The following is a 12,568-nucleotide window of genomic DNA, read 5'->3' on the forward strand; positions in this document are numbered from 1 at the left end:
TATTTACTAAAATGCTTCAATTATTACCCTCCCTATATTACTAATGCCTCCTGTCAACGTGATTTTGCTGTTTCCACTGTCTGGAAGTGAAGTCTACTACTGGTCTAGTGACTAACAGAATATAATGGAAGTGAAGTTGGGCCAGTCCTGAGTCTAAGCTTCAAGAGACTTCGTATGCTTCATTCTTTCTTAGAATCCCACCCAGCCACCACTCGAACAAACCCAGGCTAGCCTCCTGGAGGATGACAGAACACGTGGAGTAAGACAAGCCATCCTGCCGTTGCCCATCCTATGCCACTCAGCCCCCACCTGCTACCACAGATGCATAAATAAGCCTAGCTGAAGAATTAGCCAAATGAGCAACTTGAGTTATTTTGAATTATTCCTTAGTCTGCTTCTACAATATATAAAATTGAGAAATATATTTTTTATTATGTCAATAATTTTCTGCATTTTCTATTAACTTATATCCAATGGAATGGTATTCAAAAAAAAATAACGCCAACTGATTTCCATTGTTTGAGGGAGGGCAAATCCATATAAGTAAAACTGAATTTTAGTCCGTTTTTTAAAAGTATGAATTTCAGGCGGGGCACGGTGGCTCACACCTGTAATCCCAGCACTTGGGAAGGCCGAGATGGGCGGGTCACCTGAGGTCAGGAGTTCGAGACCAGCCTGACCAACGTAGAGAAACCCCGTCTCTACTGAAAATACAAAATTAGCCAGGTGTGATGGAGCATGGCTGTAATCCCAGCTACTCGGGAGGCTGAGGCAGGAGAATCGGTTGAACCCAGAAGGTGGAGGTTGTGGTGAGCTGAGATCATGCCATTGCACTCCAGCCTGGGCAATAAGAGCGAATATTAATTTCAAGTATATAAAATTGTACCTATATTAAATTATAGGTATTAAAAATACACATCCAACTGGGCCTGTACTTATTCGTATATAACATTCACTTGTACTGGAAACAACTAATATTTTTAAGTAGCTTTTTCCTAAAATCAATTAAAACTATCTTCCACAATCCTTCATTTATCAAGTATGGAAGTATCAAGTTTCAAGGCATATACTAATGCCAGGCTCTTTTCAAAATGTTGGGAATAGGCTGGGCATGGTGACTCATGTTTGTAATCCCAGCACTTTGAGAGACCGAGGCAGGTGGATCACTTGAGGCCAGGAGTTCAAGACAAGCCTGGCCAACATGGCAAAACCCTGTCCCTACTAAAAAATACAAAATTTAGCCAGGTATGGTGGTGCACAGCTGTAATCCCAGCTACTCAGGAGGCTAAGGCACAAGAATCGCTTGAGCCTGGGAGGTGAAGATTACAGTGAGCTGAGATGGCACCACCGCACTCCAGCCTGGGTGACAGACTGAGACTCTCAAAAAAAAAAAAAAGAAAGAAAGAAAAAATTGGGGGAATATAGTGGAGAACAAGAAAATGCAGATGTCTGTGGTCTAGTTTATATTCCAGTAGATCTTCGTTAACAATGCTAAATTTCTAAGCAAAATCTTGTGAAATTTCAACTATTAAATGCGTTTAAAGGTTAAAATTAGAATTTTAAGGCTAAAACACCTACTGCGTTATCCTATGCAAGCATATGAAAATAAGTAATTACGAGCACTGGTTAAGAAAAAAAGCCTCCTGGAATTACTTCCCAATTATCATGATATACAACATATTTAATTATCCCAAAAGCATACATAAATGATGTAGAATATACGTTAAAGAAAATACAATGATGTAACGTGAAGGTTTACTGCTCACAATACTCAGGAGACTGTCTATTAAGTATAAATAATTTTTTTTCAGAGCTTAGGTACTCAAACCCTTAAACATTTTAGAATGTCCCCCAAAACTGCCATAATTCTTAACTATAAGTCATTTCATTTTAAACATTCGTCATTTTTATAGTTTCTGTGACTTCAGACCTAGCATACATTAAAGGAAATGACTGCTTTAAATTAGCTTTCCAACTGGATAGTTCTCAATGGTAAAATGAAGACATTATCTTGTAGCTCTAATAGCTCATTAGCATTGCAGCTAACCTGCTACACATACAGAAAAGACAGAATGGAGCTTCCAAATAATGAAATAATTCACTAACATGAACGGGAGGGATGACAGAAATCAGACAGATAAACCATCAGTTCTAATAGTAGTTCTTTAAAGGATTGGGATTGAGGAGGGGCAGAGATGTGGCATCAATGAATCTGTAAGGTTCTAGATCTTAAATTCTATGTAGTGGACATAAAGCTAATTGTTTCATTAATCTAAATTTCTGTAGGCCTGAAATATTTAATAATTTAAAATAGACTCACCGATCGATTACAATTTCTTTCTGCCTTAGAAGTCCTTCTTTTATTTTCAACATTGATTCCCACTTACTGAAATCCTGATAGCCAGGTGAATAACTTTGACGACATGTTCCAGTCAAAACCTGCACAAACATGTTTACACAATTAGTATACTAAAAGTACTTAAAGAAAATATTTATATACTATCATATTTTCCCAAAGATTTACATTAAAAAAAAAGAACTCCCTCTTTGATTTTTTAATACTCTCAGAAATCACATCATGAATACAACATAACTTGGACAATGTCAAGGAAGTTCTAAAGGAAATGTATACGTCTAATGAAGAATTAATGACAACAGAACGTTTATCCTGACAAATTATAAAACTGTATAAGATCTTGGCCAGGCGCGGTGGCTCACGCCTGTAATCCCAGCACTTTGGGAGGGCGAGCTCAGGAGATCACGACCATCCTGGTTAATATGGTGAAACCCCGTCTCTACTAAAAATACAAAAAATTAGCCAGGCGTGGTGGCGGGCGCCTGTAGTCCCAGCTACTCAGGAGGCTGAGGCAGAAGAATGGCGTGAACCCAGGAGGTGGAGCTTGCAGTGAGCCAAGGTGGCACCAGTGCACTCTACCCTGGGTGACAGAGCAAGACTCCGTCTAAACAAACAAACAAACAAAACCATATAAGATCTTATTCCCATTACCTTGTAGAAGTGGAAGTGGAAGTTTTCTGGAAATGAGATTAATCATTAAGGGAGTAATACAATGTAGGAATGTGCCATGGCTTAACTAGACAGACATTAGCAGGAGATTTTCCACAAGAAAATAAAAGCAGTATCTGTAGTATTCAGACTTCAAGTTGACAAGCATCACATCATCATTTACTTACATTAAAATTTCAAAATCACAAATATTTTCACAAAGTAGTGAGACAACCAAATGCCTAGGCAGATAAAAAGGGGTCCTTGGAGAATCTCTGACCCACCCCACAAGTGTCCGAAAGCCAAAGACCAAAAGCTAGGAGAGAGGCATGGGACAAATTCTGCTTCACAGTCATCCAAAGGAATCAACTCTGCCAACACCCTGATTTCTAACTTTCAACTTCCAGAACTGTGAGACAATTTCTGGTGTTCAAGCTAGCTCATTTGTGATACTCTGTTATGTCATCTCTAGGAACCTAGTATAACTGGTAAATCAAATAGGAACACAGTTCTTTGGCAAGCCAAAAGATGTTGTATAAACACCACAAAGCAACTTCAAGAGAATTCAAATGTGTAGTGATATTTTTATCCTTTACTTTCCAAAAATGCTATTAATAAGACCTTCAAAATAAACCACTAATTGCATGACATCAACCAGTCACAGATTAACTCTTTGAGATGACTGTCAAGTAATTAGGATGGGATGTTTCATGCAGGAGACAGGTTAGGATGAACAGACTAAGGATAGAGATCAGTTGAAAAGAAGGCACATACTTTGTCAGATGGGAAGACATTTCCAAAGTGACACATAGTGTTACAGGGGCAGGTTAGACATCTGCCTCTGAATTTCATTCTCTCCCTTGCCTAATATACAATAAGGGCTGATATTCAGCCAGTATGCATCAGTACAGATAATGTTAGCTGTTAGAATACTGAAGTAGTTTCACTGTGGTTGGTAATTAACTGCTGTTTACACCACTGTGTGGACTGTCTCTTTCACTATCCAGGCCACTCTCCAGAATGCCCCATGATCCAACAAATAAAATAGTTACTTCCCAGCACAACAAGGGACCTTCAGAACCCTGCTCCATCCATAAATAGGCATCCTTTCTGACTAGCTAGTTCTTGTACAAGTCAGTCCCGCAAAATCTTCCCAATTAAACACTACCTACAATCTTATTTATACTTAGCTGGCAGAGCTAAGATTCAAACCCAGGTAGCCCAACAAAGGAGCACCTGATCTTAAGGACCACATTGTTCCACTGCTTCTACTATTGAGATAGATAGGTTTGCAGAAGAACTGGTTTCACAAGATACAGGTCACAAAGACCCAGCTTATAAAATAGGATGGGGTAAAAAAGCTGGCCAAAACTTGCCAAAACCAAGATGGCCATGAAAGCAACCTCTGGTCATCTTTACTTCTCATTACATGCTAATCATAATACATTAGAATACTAAACTCCCACCAGTGCCATAACATAGTTTACAAAGGCCATGGCAAAATCCTTAAGTCACCCTATATGGTCTGAAAGGTGAAGGAGAATTCTGGGAATTCCTTGCCACTTTCCTGGAAAATTCATGAATAATCCACATCTTGTTTAGCATATGATCAAGAAACAGCCATAAAAATAGCCAACCAGCAACCCTCGGGGCTGCTCTGCCTATGGCGCAGCCACTGTTTCATTACTTTCTTTTTTTTTTTAATTGAGATGCAGTCTCACTCTTGTTGCCCAGGCTGGAGTGCAATGGCGCGATAGCTCACCGCAACCTCTGCCTCCCGGGTTCAAGCGATTTTCCTGCCTCAGCCTCCTGAGTAGCTGGCTGTAGTATCATGCCCAGCTAATTTCGTATTTTTAGTAGAGACGGGGGTTTCTCCATGTTGGTCACGCTGGTCTTAAACTCCTGACTTCAGGTGATCTGCCCGATTCGGCCTCCCAAAGTGCTAGGATTACAGGCATGAGCCACCGCGCCCAGCTCTACTTTCTTAATAAACTTGCTTTCCCTGTACCGTCGGCTCGCTGTTGAATTCCTTCCTGCACAAAGCCAAGAACCCATGTGGCCTCCCAGGCTGAACCCCAGTTTTGGGGTTTTTCCTGTGGCACTATGGCCTAATTAGGTGTTCCAAATTTCATCGTAAGGACTAGAAAACTGTTTTGAAAGTAATTGTTCTCAGACTGTGAGAAAAAATTTAACACTATAAACAATATTATTAACAGAAACTCTCTACTTAATGAAACTCCGCATTACCTACTGATAATCAATTTAATGGGTAAGTCATTTGATAAAATCTCTTTTGTCAAACTGTGGCTCAAACAGGAAATTTATTAAAGCTAGTAAAAGCTAAACAAAACAGCATTATCACTAATTCCAAAACTCAGAGTAGGATTTGGAAATGCTTAAAATGATGTGGTGAATTATTAAATGTGCTATAATTTATAATACTAATATTTCATTTCCTTGGAGATTAAAAATAAATATCTATTTTTATTTACCTACTGAGTTATACATTATTTAAATCCTAATAACAGTTCACATGTACTTTAGGTATTGGTTTTTGTATATTATATTATTTTGTATATTATTAGCATGCCTAACAAAAATCTTCTAGGCTAGATTAAGGATTTATGGTCTCCTCTTTCAAAGATCTAAAATAGGTAGATTCTCTATTTCCGATGACCACACACCAGCAGTGATCTACACCATATTATCTGAAGCTATGTTTCACCTTATACATCTTGTGCCTATTTCAGTAAGACAAGTACCTAGGCAACAGATGATGATCTTCTCAAGAAGACATTAACAGTACTTTACTCTTCACAAGACATCTGCTAAAAAAAAATTTCCCATGGCTGACAATTACCTTAAGAAGGTGGCTTTTCTTTTCTTTTTCTTTTTTTTTTTTTAATGTTTCTTGGCATCAAGGAAAAGATTAAACAGAAAGAACAACTAGGCATAAAGAGAAACGGCAACTGACAACACTATTTGCTTTTATAGCACCTTGAACCATTGGCAGGATGGATTGCTAAAGTACTTGCCAAATACTTCCATAAATATACACAAAACAAAATATAAGAATGTATTATTCTGTGTTGTAACACCCTTGATCTAAACCCTTTAGAAATAAACAAAAATTGAGCTCTGAAACTGGGAAAACGGGAATAAAGAAAAAGGATTCCTGTCCCTGCAATTAAGATACAATATATTTAAAAATTGCCAAACCAGCAGCAGTCTTCCTTATGATAGTCTTCCTTACTAAACTTAAACGCTGATTCATAAAATAGTTAAAAGAGAGAACAAAACCTGACACCCTACCAAATGCTGTAGGTTGACTTAAAAGTAATTTTTTAAATCCATGTGTATCTACCTACCTCTAAACATGACAGTTACGGAGACATTTTACCTTCTAAGGGGAATGGCTTTTATAATGAAGCCAGCATCTATACTACATTAAATGAAATTATAGAATGGAATTTGAAGTACCTAGCAAAATTCAAGAACAAAAAAATCATATTGTGAAGTCTCAAACAGCAAAGCAACTATACCTTTATGATTTTACATTCTCTATAAACAACTGATACACTACTAAAGGCATACAGAAAAGGAACAATTAATGAAAATGTATTTTCATCATAATTGACAGTCTAGGTTCCAGCCTTGACAGAGCTAAAAGAAAATCTGATAGAAATAACACAATCATTTTGCACTAAATGTGGAAATAAATCAGGTATCTACCCTGGAACCATTTATCTTTTGAAAGTCCTAAACAAAGGTGGAATAGCGATAAGGGAATTAGATGTGTTCAAATTGGTTCTTCCTCACATTCCACATTACAATCTTACAGAGAAGTTATTCAAAAACTGTCAATTTAATGTGTCTGCACATGTTAAAGGTTTTCTGCCTTTATTTATAAGACAAAATTATCTTCTCTTACACATTTGATGAGCGTTTTTATATGTATCACATAGCCTAACAACTTATAAAATCTTACTAGTATCAGCCAGGTACAGTGGCTCACGCCTGTAATCCCAGCACTTTGGGAGGCCGAGGTGAGTGGATCACAAGGGTCAGGAGATCGAGACCATCCTGGCTAACACTGTGAAACCCCATCTCTACTAAAAATACAAAAAAATTAGCTGTGCATGGTGGTGGGCAACTGTAGTCCCAGCTACTCGGGAGGCTAAGGCAGGAGAATGGCATGAACCCGGGAGGCGGAGCTTGCAGTGAGCCGAGATCGCACCACTGCACTCCAGCCTGGGCGACAGAGCGAGACTCTGTCTCAAAAAAAAAAAAAAAAAAAAAAAAAATTCTTACTAGTATCAATTATCTATTAAGTTTCAAGTATTATGCCCAAAAGCAGTGAGGAGAAAAAGCCCTTTCCCTCTGACTATGATGCCATAATAACTTTGAGTATACATAAATATCTACTTTTAAAGTTCTAGATAGCACTGTCTTAGCTTTAGTACATTAATATAGGATTGTGGAAAAGGAGAAAAGCCAAGCGCAATTGCCTTAAAACCTTCAGACTAAAAGTTATTGAAAATGAAGCACAATATAAATGCTAATGTTTTCTTTTGTTTTATCATAGATCAGGAGCTACTGTGGCTTGCAAACTATGTTCTTGCACAATACTGGCTAACATGAAAAAATAGACGCAGAGTGACAGTATCACTCTTGGATGTAATAAAATCCAGGCCAAAAAAATCATTAAATAACAATAAAGTTTTATAAAACTTTATAAGGTAAGAGATAAAAGTCACCATGAAGATAAAATAATCACAATGTTTACACATTTAATAATATATCTCATATGAGAAAAAACTATTAAGAATAAATGGAGACATAAACAAACCTACAATCATATTGCCAACTTTAGTACACCTCTAAGAAAGAGACCATGTAGAGCAGGGATCCAGTTCACTCTGTTTTTTTCACAGCCTGCAAACTAAAACTGGAATTAGTATTTTCAAACGGTTGAAAAAAATCAAAATCAAAATATTTTGTGCAACAAACTAGGCATTGAAGGAACATACTTAAAAATAATAAGAGCCATGTATTAAAAAAAAAAAAAACACGGCCAAGATCATACTGAATGGGCAAAAGCTGGAAGCATTCCCCTTGAAATCCAGAGTAAGACAAGGATGCTCTCTCACACCACTCCTATTCAACATATTACTGGAAGTCCTAGCCAGAGTAATCAGGCAAGAGAAAGAAATATAAGGCATAAGAGAGAAGTCAAACTATTTCTATTTGCAGACTATATTATTCTATACCTAGAAAACCCCATAGTTTCTCTCCAAAAGTTCTTTGATAAACTTCAGCAAAGTCTCAGGATACAAAATCAATGAACAAAAATCAGTAGCATTCGTATATGCCAACAACATCCAATTCAAGAACACAACCCCATTGACAATAGCCACAAAAAAGAATAAAATATCTAAGAATACAACTAACTAGGGAGGTGAAAGATCTCTACAACAAGAATTACAAAACACTGCTGAAAGAAATGAGATGATTCCAAAAAAAAAAAAAAAAAAAAAAAGGAAAAACAACCCATGCTCTGGATAAGAAAAATCAATATTGTTAAAATGTTCATACTGCCAAAAGCAATTTACAGATTCAATGTTATTCCTATCAAACTACCAATGACATTCCTTACAGAATTAGAAAAAAACTTTTAAAATTCATATGGATCCAAAAAAACAGCCTGAATAGCCTAGGCAATTCTAAGCAAAAAGAACAAAGTTGGAGGTATAACGTTACCCAACTTCATACTATACAACAAAGCTACAATAACCAAAGCAGCATGGTACCGGTACAGAAACAGACACACAGACCAATGAAACAAAATAGAGAGCTCAGAAATAATACCATTCACCTACAACCATCTGATTTTCATTAACGTCAACAAAAACAAGCAAAAGAGAAAGGAAAGGACTCCCTGTTCAATAAACAATGCTGGAATAACTGGCTAGCCATACACAGAAGGCTGAAATTGCACCCCTTCCTTATACCATATACAAAAAATCAACTCGAGATGAATTAAAGACTTAAATATGAAACCTAAAACTATAAAAACCCTGGAGAATAACCTAGGAAATATCATTGTGGACACAGGCCTTGGCAAAGATTTCATGATGAAGACTCCAAAAGCAATCGCAACAAAACCAAAAGTTGACAAATGGGACCTAATTAAACAAAAGAGCTTCTGCACAGCAAAAGAAACTGTCAACAGAATAAACAAACACACTACAGAATGGGAGAAGATATTTGCAAATTATGCATCCAGTAAAGGTCTAATATCCACAATCTATAAGGAACTTGAACAAATTTACAAGCAAAAAACAACCCCATTAAAAAGAAGGAAAAAAGACATGAACAGACACATCTCAAAAGCAACATACATGCGGCCAGCAAGCATATGAAAAAACACTCAATATCACTAATCATTAGAGAAATGCAAATCAAAACCATGAGATACCATCTCATACCAGTCAGAATGGCTATTACTAAAAAGAAAAACAAATCAGATGTTGGCGAGGTTGCAGAGAAAAGGGAACACTTAGACAGTGTTGGCAGGATAAACTAGTTCAGCTACTGTGAAAAGCAGTTTGATGATTTCCCAAAAACTCAAAGCAGAATTACCATTTGACCTGGCAATCCCATTATTGGGTATATACCCAAAGGAATATAAATCATTCTACTGGAGACACATGCACAAAATGTTCATCGCAGCACTATTCACAATAGCAAAGACATGGAATCAACCTAAATGCCCATCAACAGTAGACTGGATAAAGAAAATGTGGTACATATATACTATGGAATACTACATAGCCATAAAAGAATAATATCATGTCCTTTGAAGCAACATGGATGGAGTAGGCCATTATCCTAAGAGAACTAACATAGGAACAGAAGACAAAACACCACGTTTTCACTTATAAGTGGGAGCTAAACATCGAATACACATGGATACAAAGAAAGGAACAACAGATACCAGGGCCTACTTGATGAGGGGGGCGGGTGGAAGGATGGCGAGGGTAAAAAAAAACTACCTATTAGGTGCTATGCTTGCTACCTGGATGACAAATCATTTGTACACTAAACCCCAGTGACATGCAATTTAACCATGTAACAAACCTGGTTATGCACCCCTGAAGCCCAAATAAAGGTTGGAATAAAAAAGTTTGAGAGCAAAAAGTAAATAAAACTGTAATGTGTTTTATACCATAACAATAAATCTAAAGATTTAGAAGAAATGGATCACTTTCTAAGAAAATATCAATTACCAAAATTAACTCTTGAGATAGAGTTATCTGAATCATCATAGGACGGATTGGGGAAAAAATAAGTCTACTCCTAAAATGAAGTACTGATTTTTTGGATAGTTTCTACCTAAATCTAAAGAAAATATAAAACAGTAGAAGAAGAAAAATTTTGAGAAAAGTAATAAGGCTAGGCTTGAAAAATAATGAAGCATGTTATAAATTGACAGTATTTAAAATAATAATACATCTTAAAGCAAATACAGAATTCAAATTAATACAATACTATCATTTTGGGGGATCACTGAGATTAAACAACACACTTCTAAATAATACACAGGTTTAACTGACTGAAAATGAAGGTATCAAAATTTTTAAGAAGCAGGTAAAGCAGTACTGAGAGGGAAATTTACAGCACTAAGTAGTTATATTAGAAAAAGGGAAAAAGCTCTCAATCTAAGCTTCCATCTTTAGAAACTAGAAAATAAGCCCAAAGCAAACAGATGGAAGACAAGAAGCCTGAGAACAAAAATCAAGAGTTTAAAACAGAAAAATACAGAAAAATCTATGTGAAAGATAAGCTAGTTCATTGAGACAATTAATAAAATTTATAAACCATTACCTAGACTGAGAAAGAAAAAAAGAAGAGGCAAGTTATTAGGGAGTGAAATAGAGATCACTACAGACCATCAGATATTAAAAAGATAAGGCAATTACTAGGAACAACTCTACACACACAAATTCAATAACTTGAATTAGACCAACTTCTTAAAAAACACAAACTTACCCAAACTCATTCAATATGAAATAATTTGAATGTCCTGTAAACTATTACAGTAATTGAATTTATATATTTTTTAAAACTCCCAAAAAAGAAATCTGTAGGTCCAAATTGTTACACTGTAGGATTCTACCAAATGTTTAAAGAATTAACACCAATCCTCCACAAACTCAGAGGGGAAAAACAAATGAATTATTTCCCAACTCATTTTATGAGGTCAACAATGCTCTGATAACAAAACCAGACAAGACAGTAGGAAAAAACAAAATGACCAACCAACATCCATCATGAACATAGATACAAAAAACTTTAACAAAATCAAACCAAATCCAATCCAGACATAGAGATATAGATAGATAATACGTTTGGCATAAGGTTTTCCCAGGAATGCAAGTTCAGTTTAGTATTTAAAAATCAATGCTAGCTGGGCGCAGTGGCTCACACCTGTAATCCCAGCACTTTCGGAGGCCAAGGCAGGCAGATCTCTTGAGGCCAAGAGTTCAAGACTAACCTGGCCAGCATGATGAAACCCCGTCTCTACTAAAAATTCAAAAATTAGCCAGGCGTAGTGGCTCCTGCCTATAATCCCAGCTACTTGAGAAGCTGAGGCAGGAGAATGGCTTGAACCCAGGAGGTGGAGGTTATGGTGAGCTGAGATCTGAGATCACGCCGTTGCACTCCCACCTGGACAACAGAGTGAGACTCTGTCTCAAAACAAACAAACAAAAAAAAAAATCAATGCAATTTACCACATTAATAGACCAATTAAAAACCTACTAGAACCAATAAGTGACTTTAACAAGATTATACAATTCAGGGTCAATTTTTTTTAAAAACCAATTATATTTCTGTATGTTAACAACAAAAGGGCAATTAAAAATGTAATATCATTTACATTAAAAACATTAAAAGCTTAGAAATAAAAATGTAATAATGTGTAAGATCTGTACACTGAAAACTATAAAATATCACTAAAAAATTGGCCAGGCATGGTGGCTCACACCTGTAATCCCAGCACTTTGGGAGGCCAAAGTGGGTGGATCACCTGAGGTCAGGAGTTCGAGACCAGCCTGTCAAATACGGTGAAACCCTGTCTCTACTAAAAATACAGAAATTAGCTGGGCGTGGTGGCACATGCCTGTAATCCCAGCTACTCAGGAGGCTGAGGCAGGAGAATCGCTTGAACCCAGGTGGCAGAGGTTGTATTATTGACATAAAGATAGACAAACCAATGAAACAGAATAAAGATCCACAAATCTAATGATGCATATAGTAAATTGATTTTCAATAAAGGGGAAAGGTAATTAAATGGGAAATTGAATTCAGTATTTATAAATACCAAATAAAGGCTGGTTGCAGTCAGTCATGCCTGTAATCCCAGCATTTTGAAAGGCCTAGGCAAGTGGATCACTTGAGGCCAGGAGTTTGAGACCAGCCTAGCCAACATGGTGAAACCCCACCTCTACTAAAAATATAAAAATTAGCCAGGTGTGGTGGTGCGCATCTGTAATCCCAGCT

General features: G+C 36.7%; 1 protein-coding gene across 2 annotated transcripts in view; it reads right to left on the reverse strand.

Moving 5' to 3' along the window:
- The window catches only part of CEP85L (centrosomal protein 85 like), a 193,074-nt gene that overhangs the window by 60,561 nt on the left and 119,945 nt on the right, over positions 1–12,568 (reverse strand). For both annotated transcript variants that reach the window (XM_030809616.1, XM_003255624.4), the window contains exon 4: positions 2,321–2,439. In XM_030809616.1, the coding sequence (XP_030665476.1) occupies positions 2,321–2,439 (119 nt within the window). The remainder of the gene's footprint in view (positions 1–2,320; positions 2,440–12,568) is intronic.

Source organism: Nomascus leucogenys, chromosome 3 (genome assembly GCF_006542625.1).
Source record: "Nomascus leucogenys isolate Asia chromosome 3, Asia_NLE_v1, whole genome shotgun sequence".
Lineage (NCBI taxonomy): Eukaryota > Metazoa > Chordata > Mammalia > Primates > Hylobatidae > Nomascus > Nomascus leucogenys.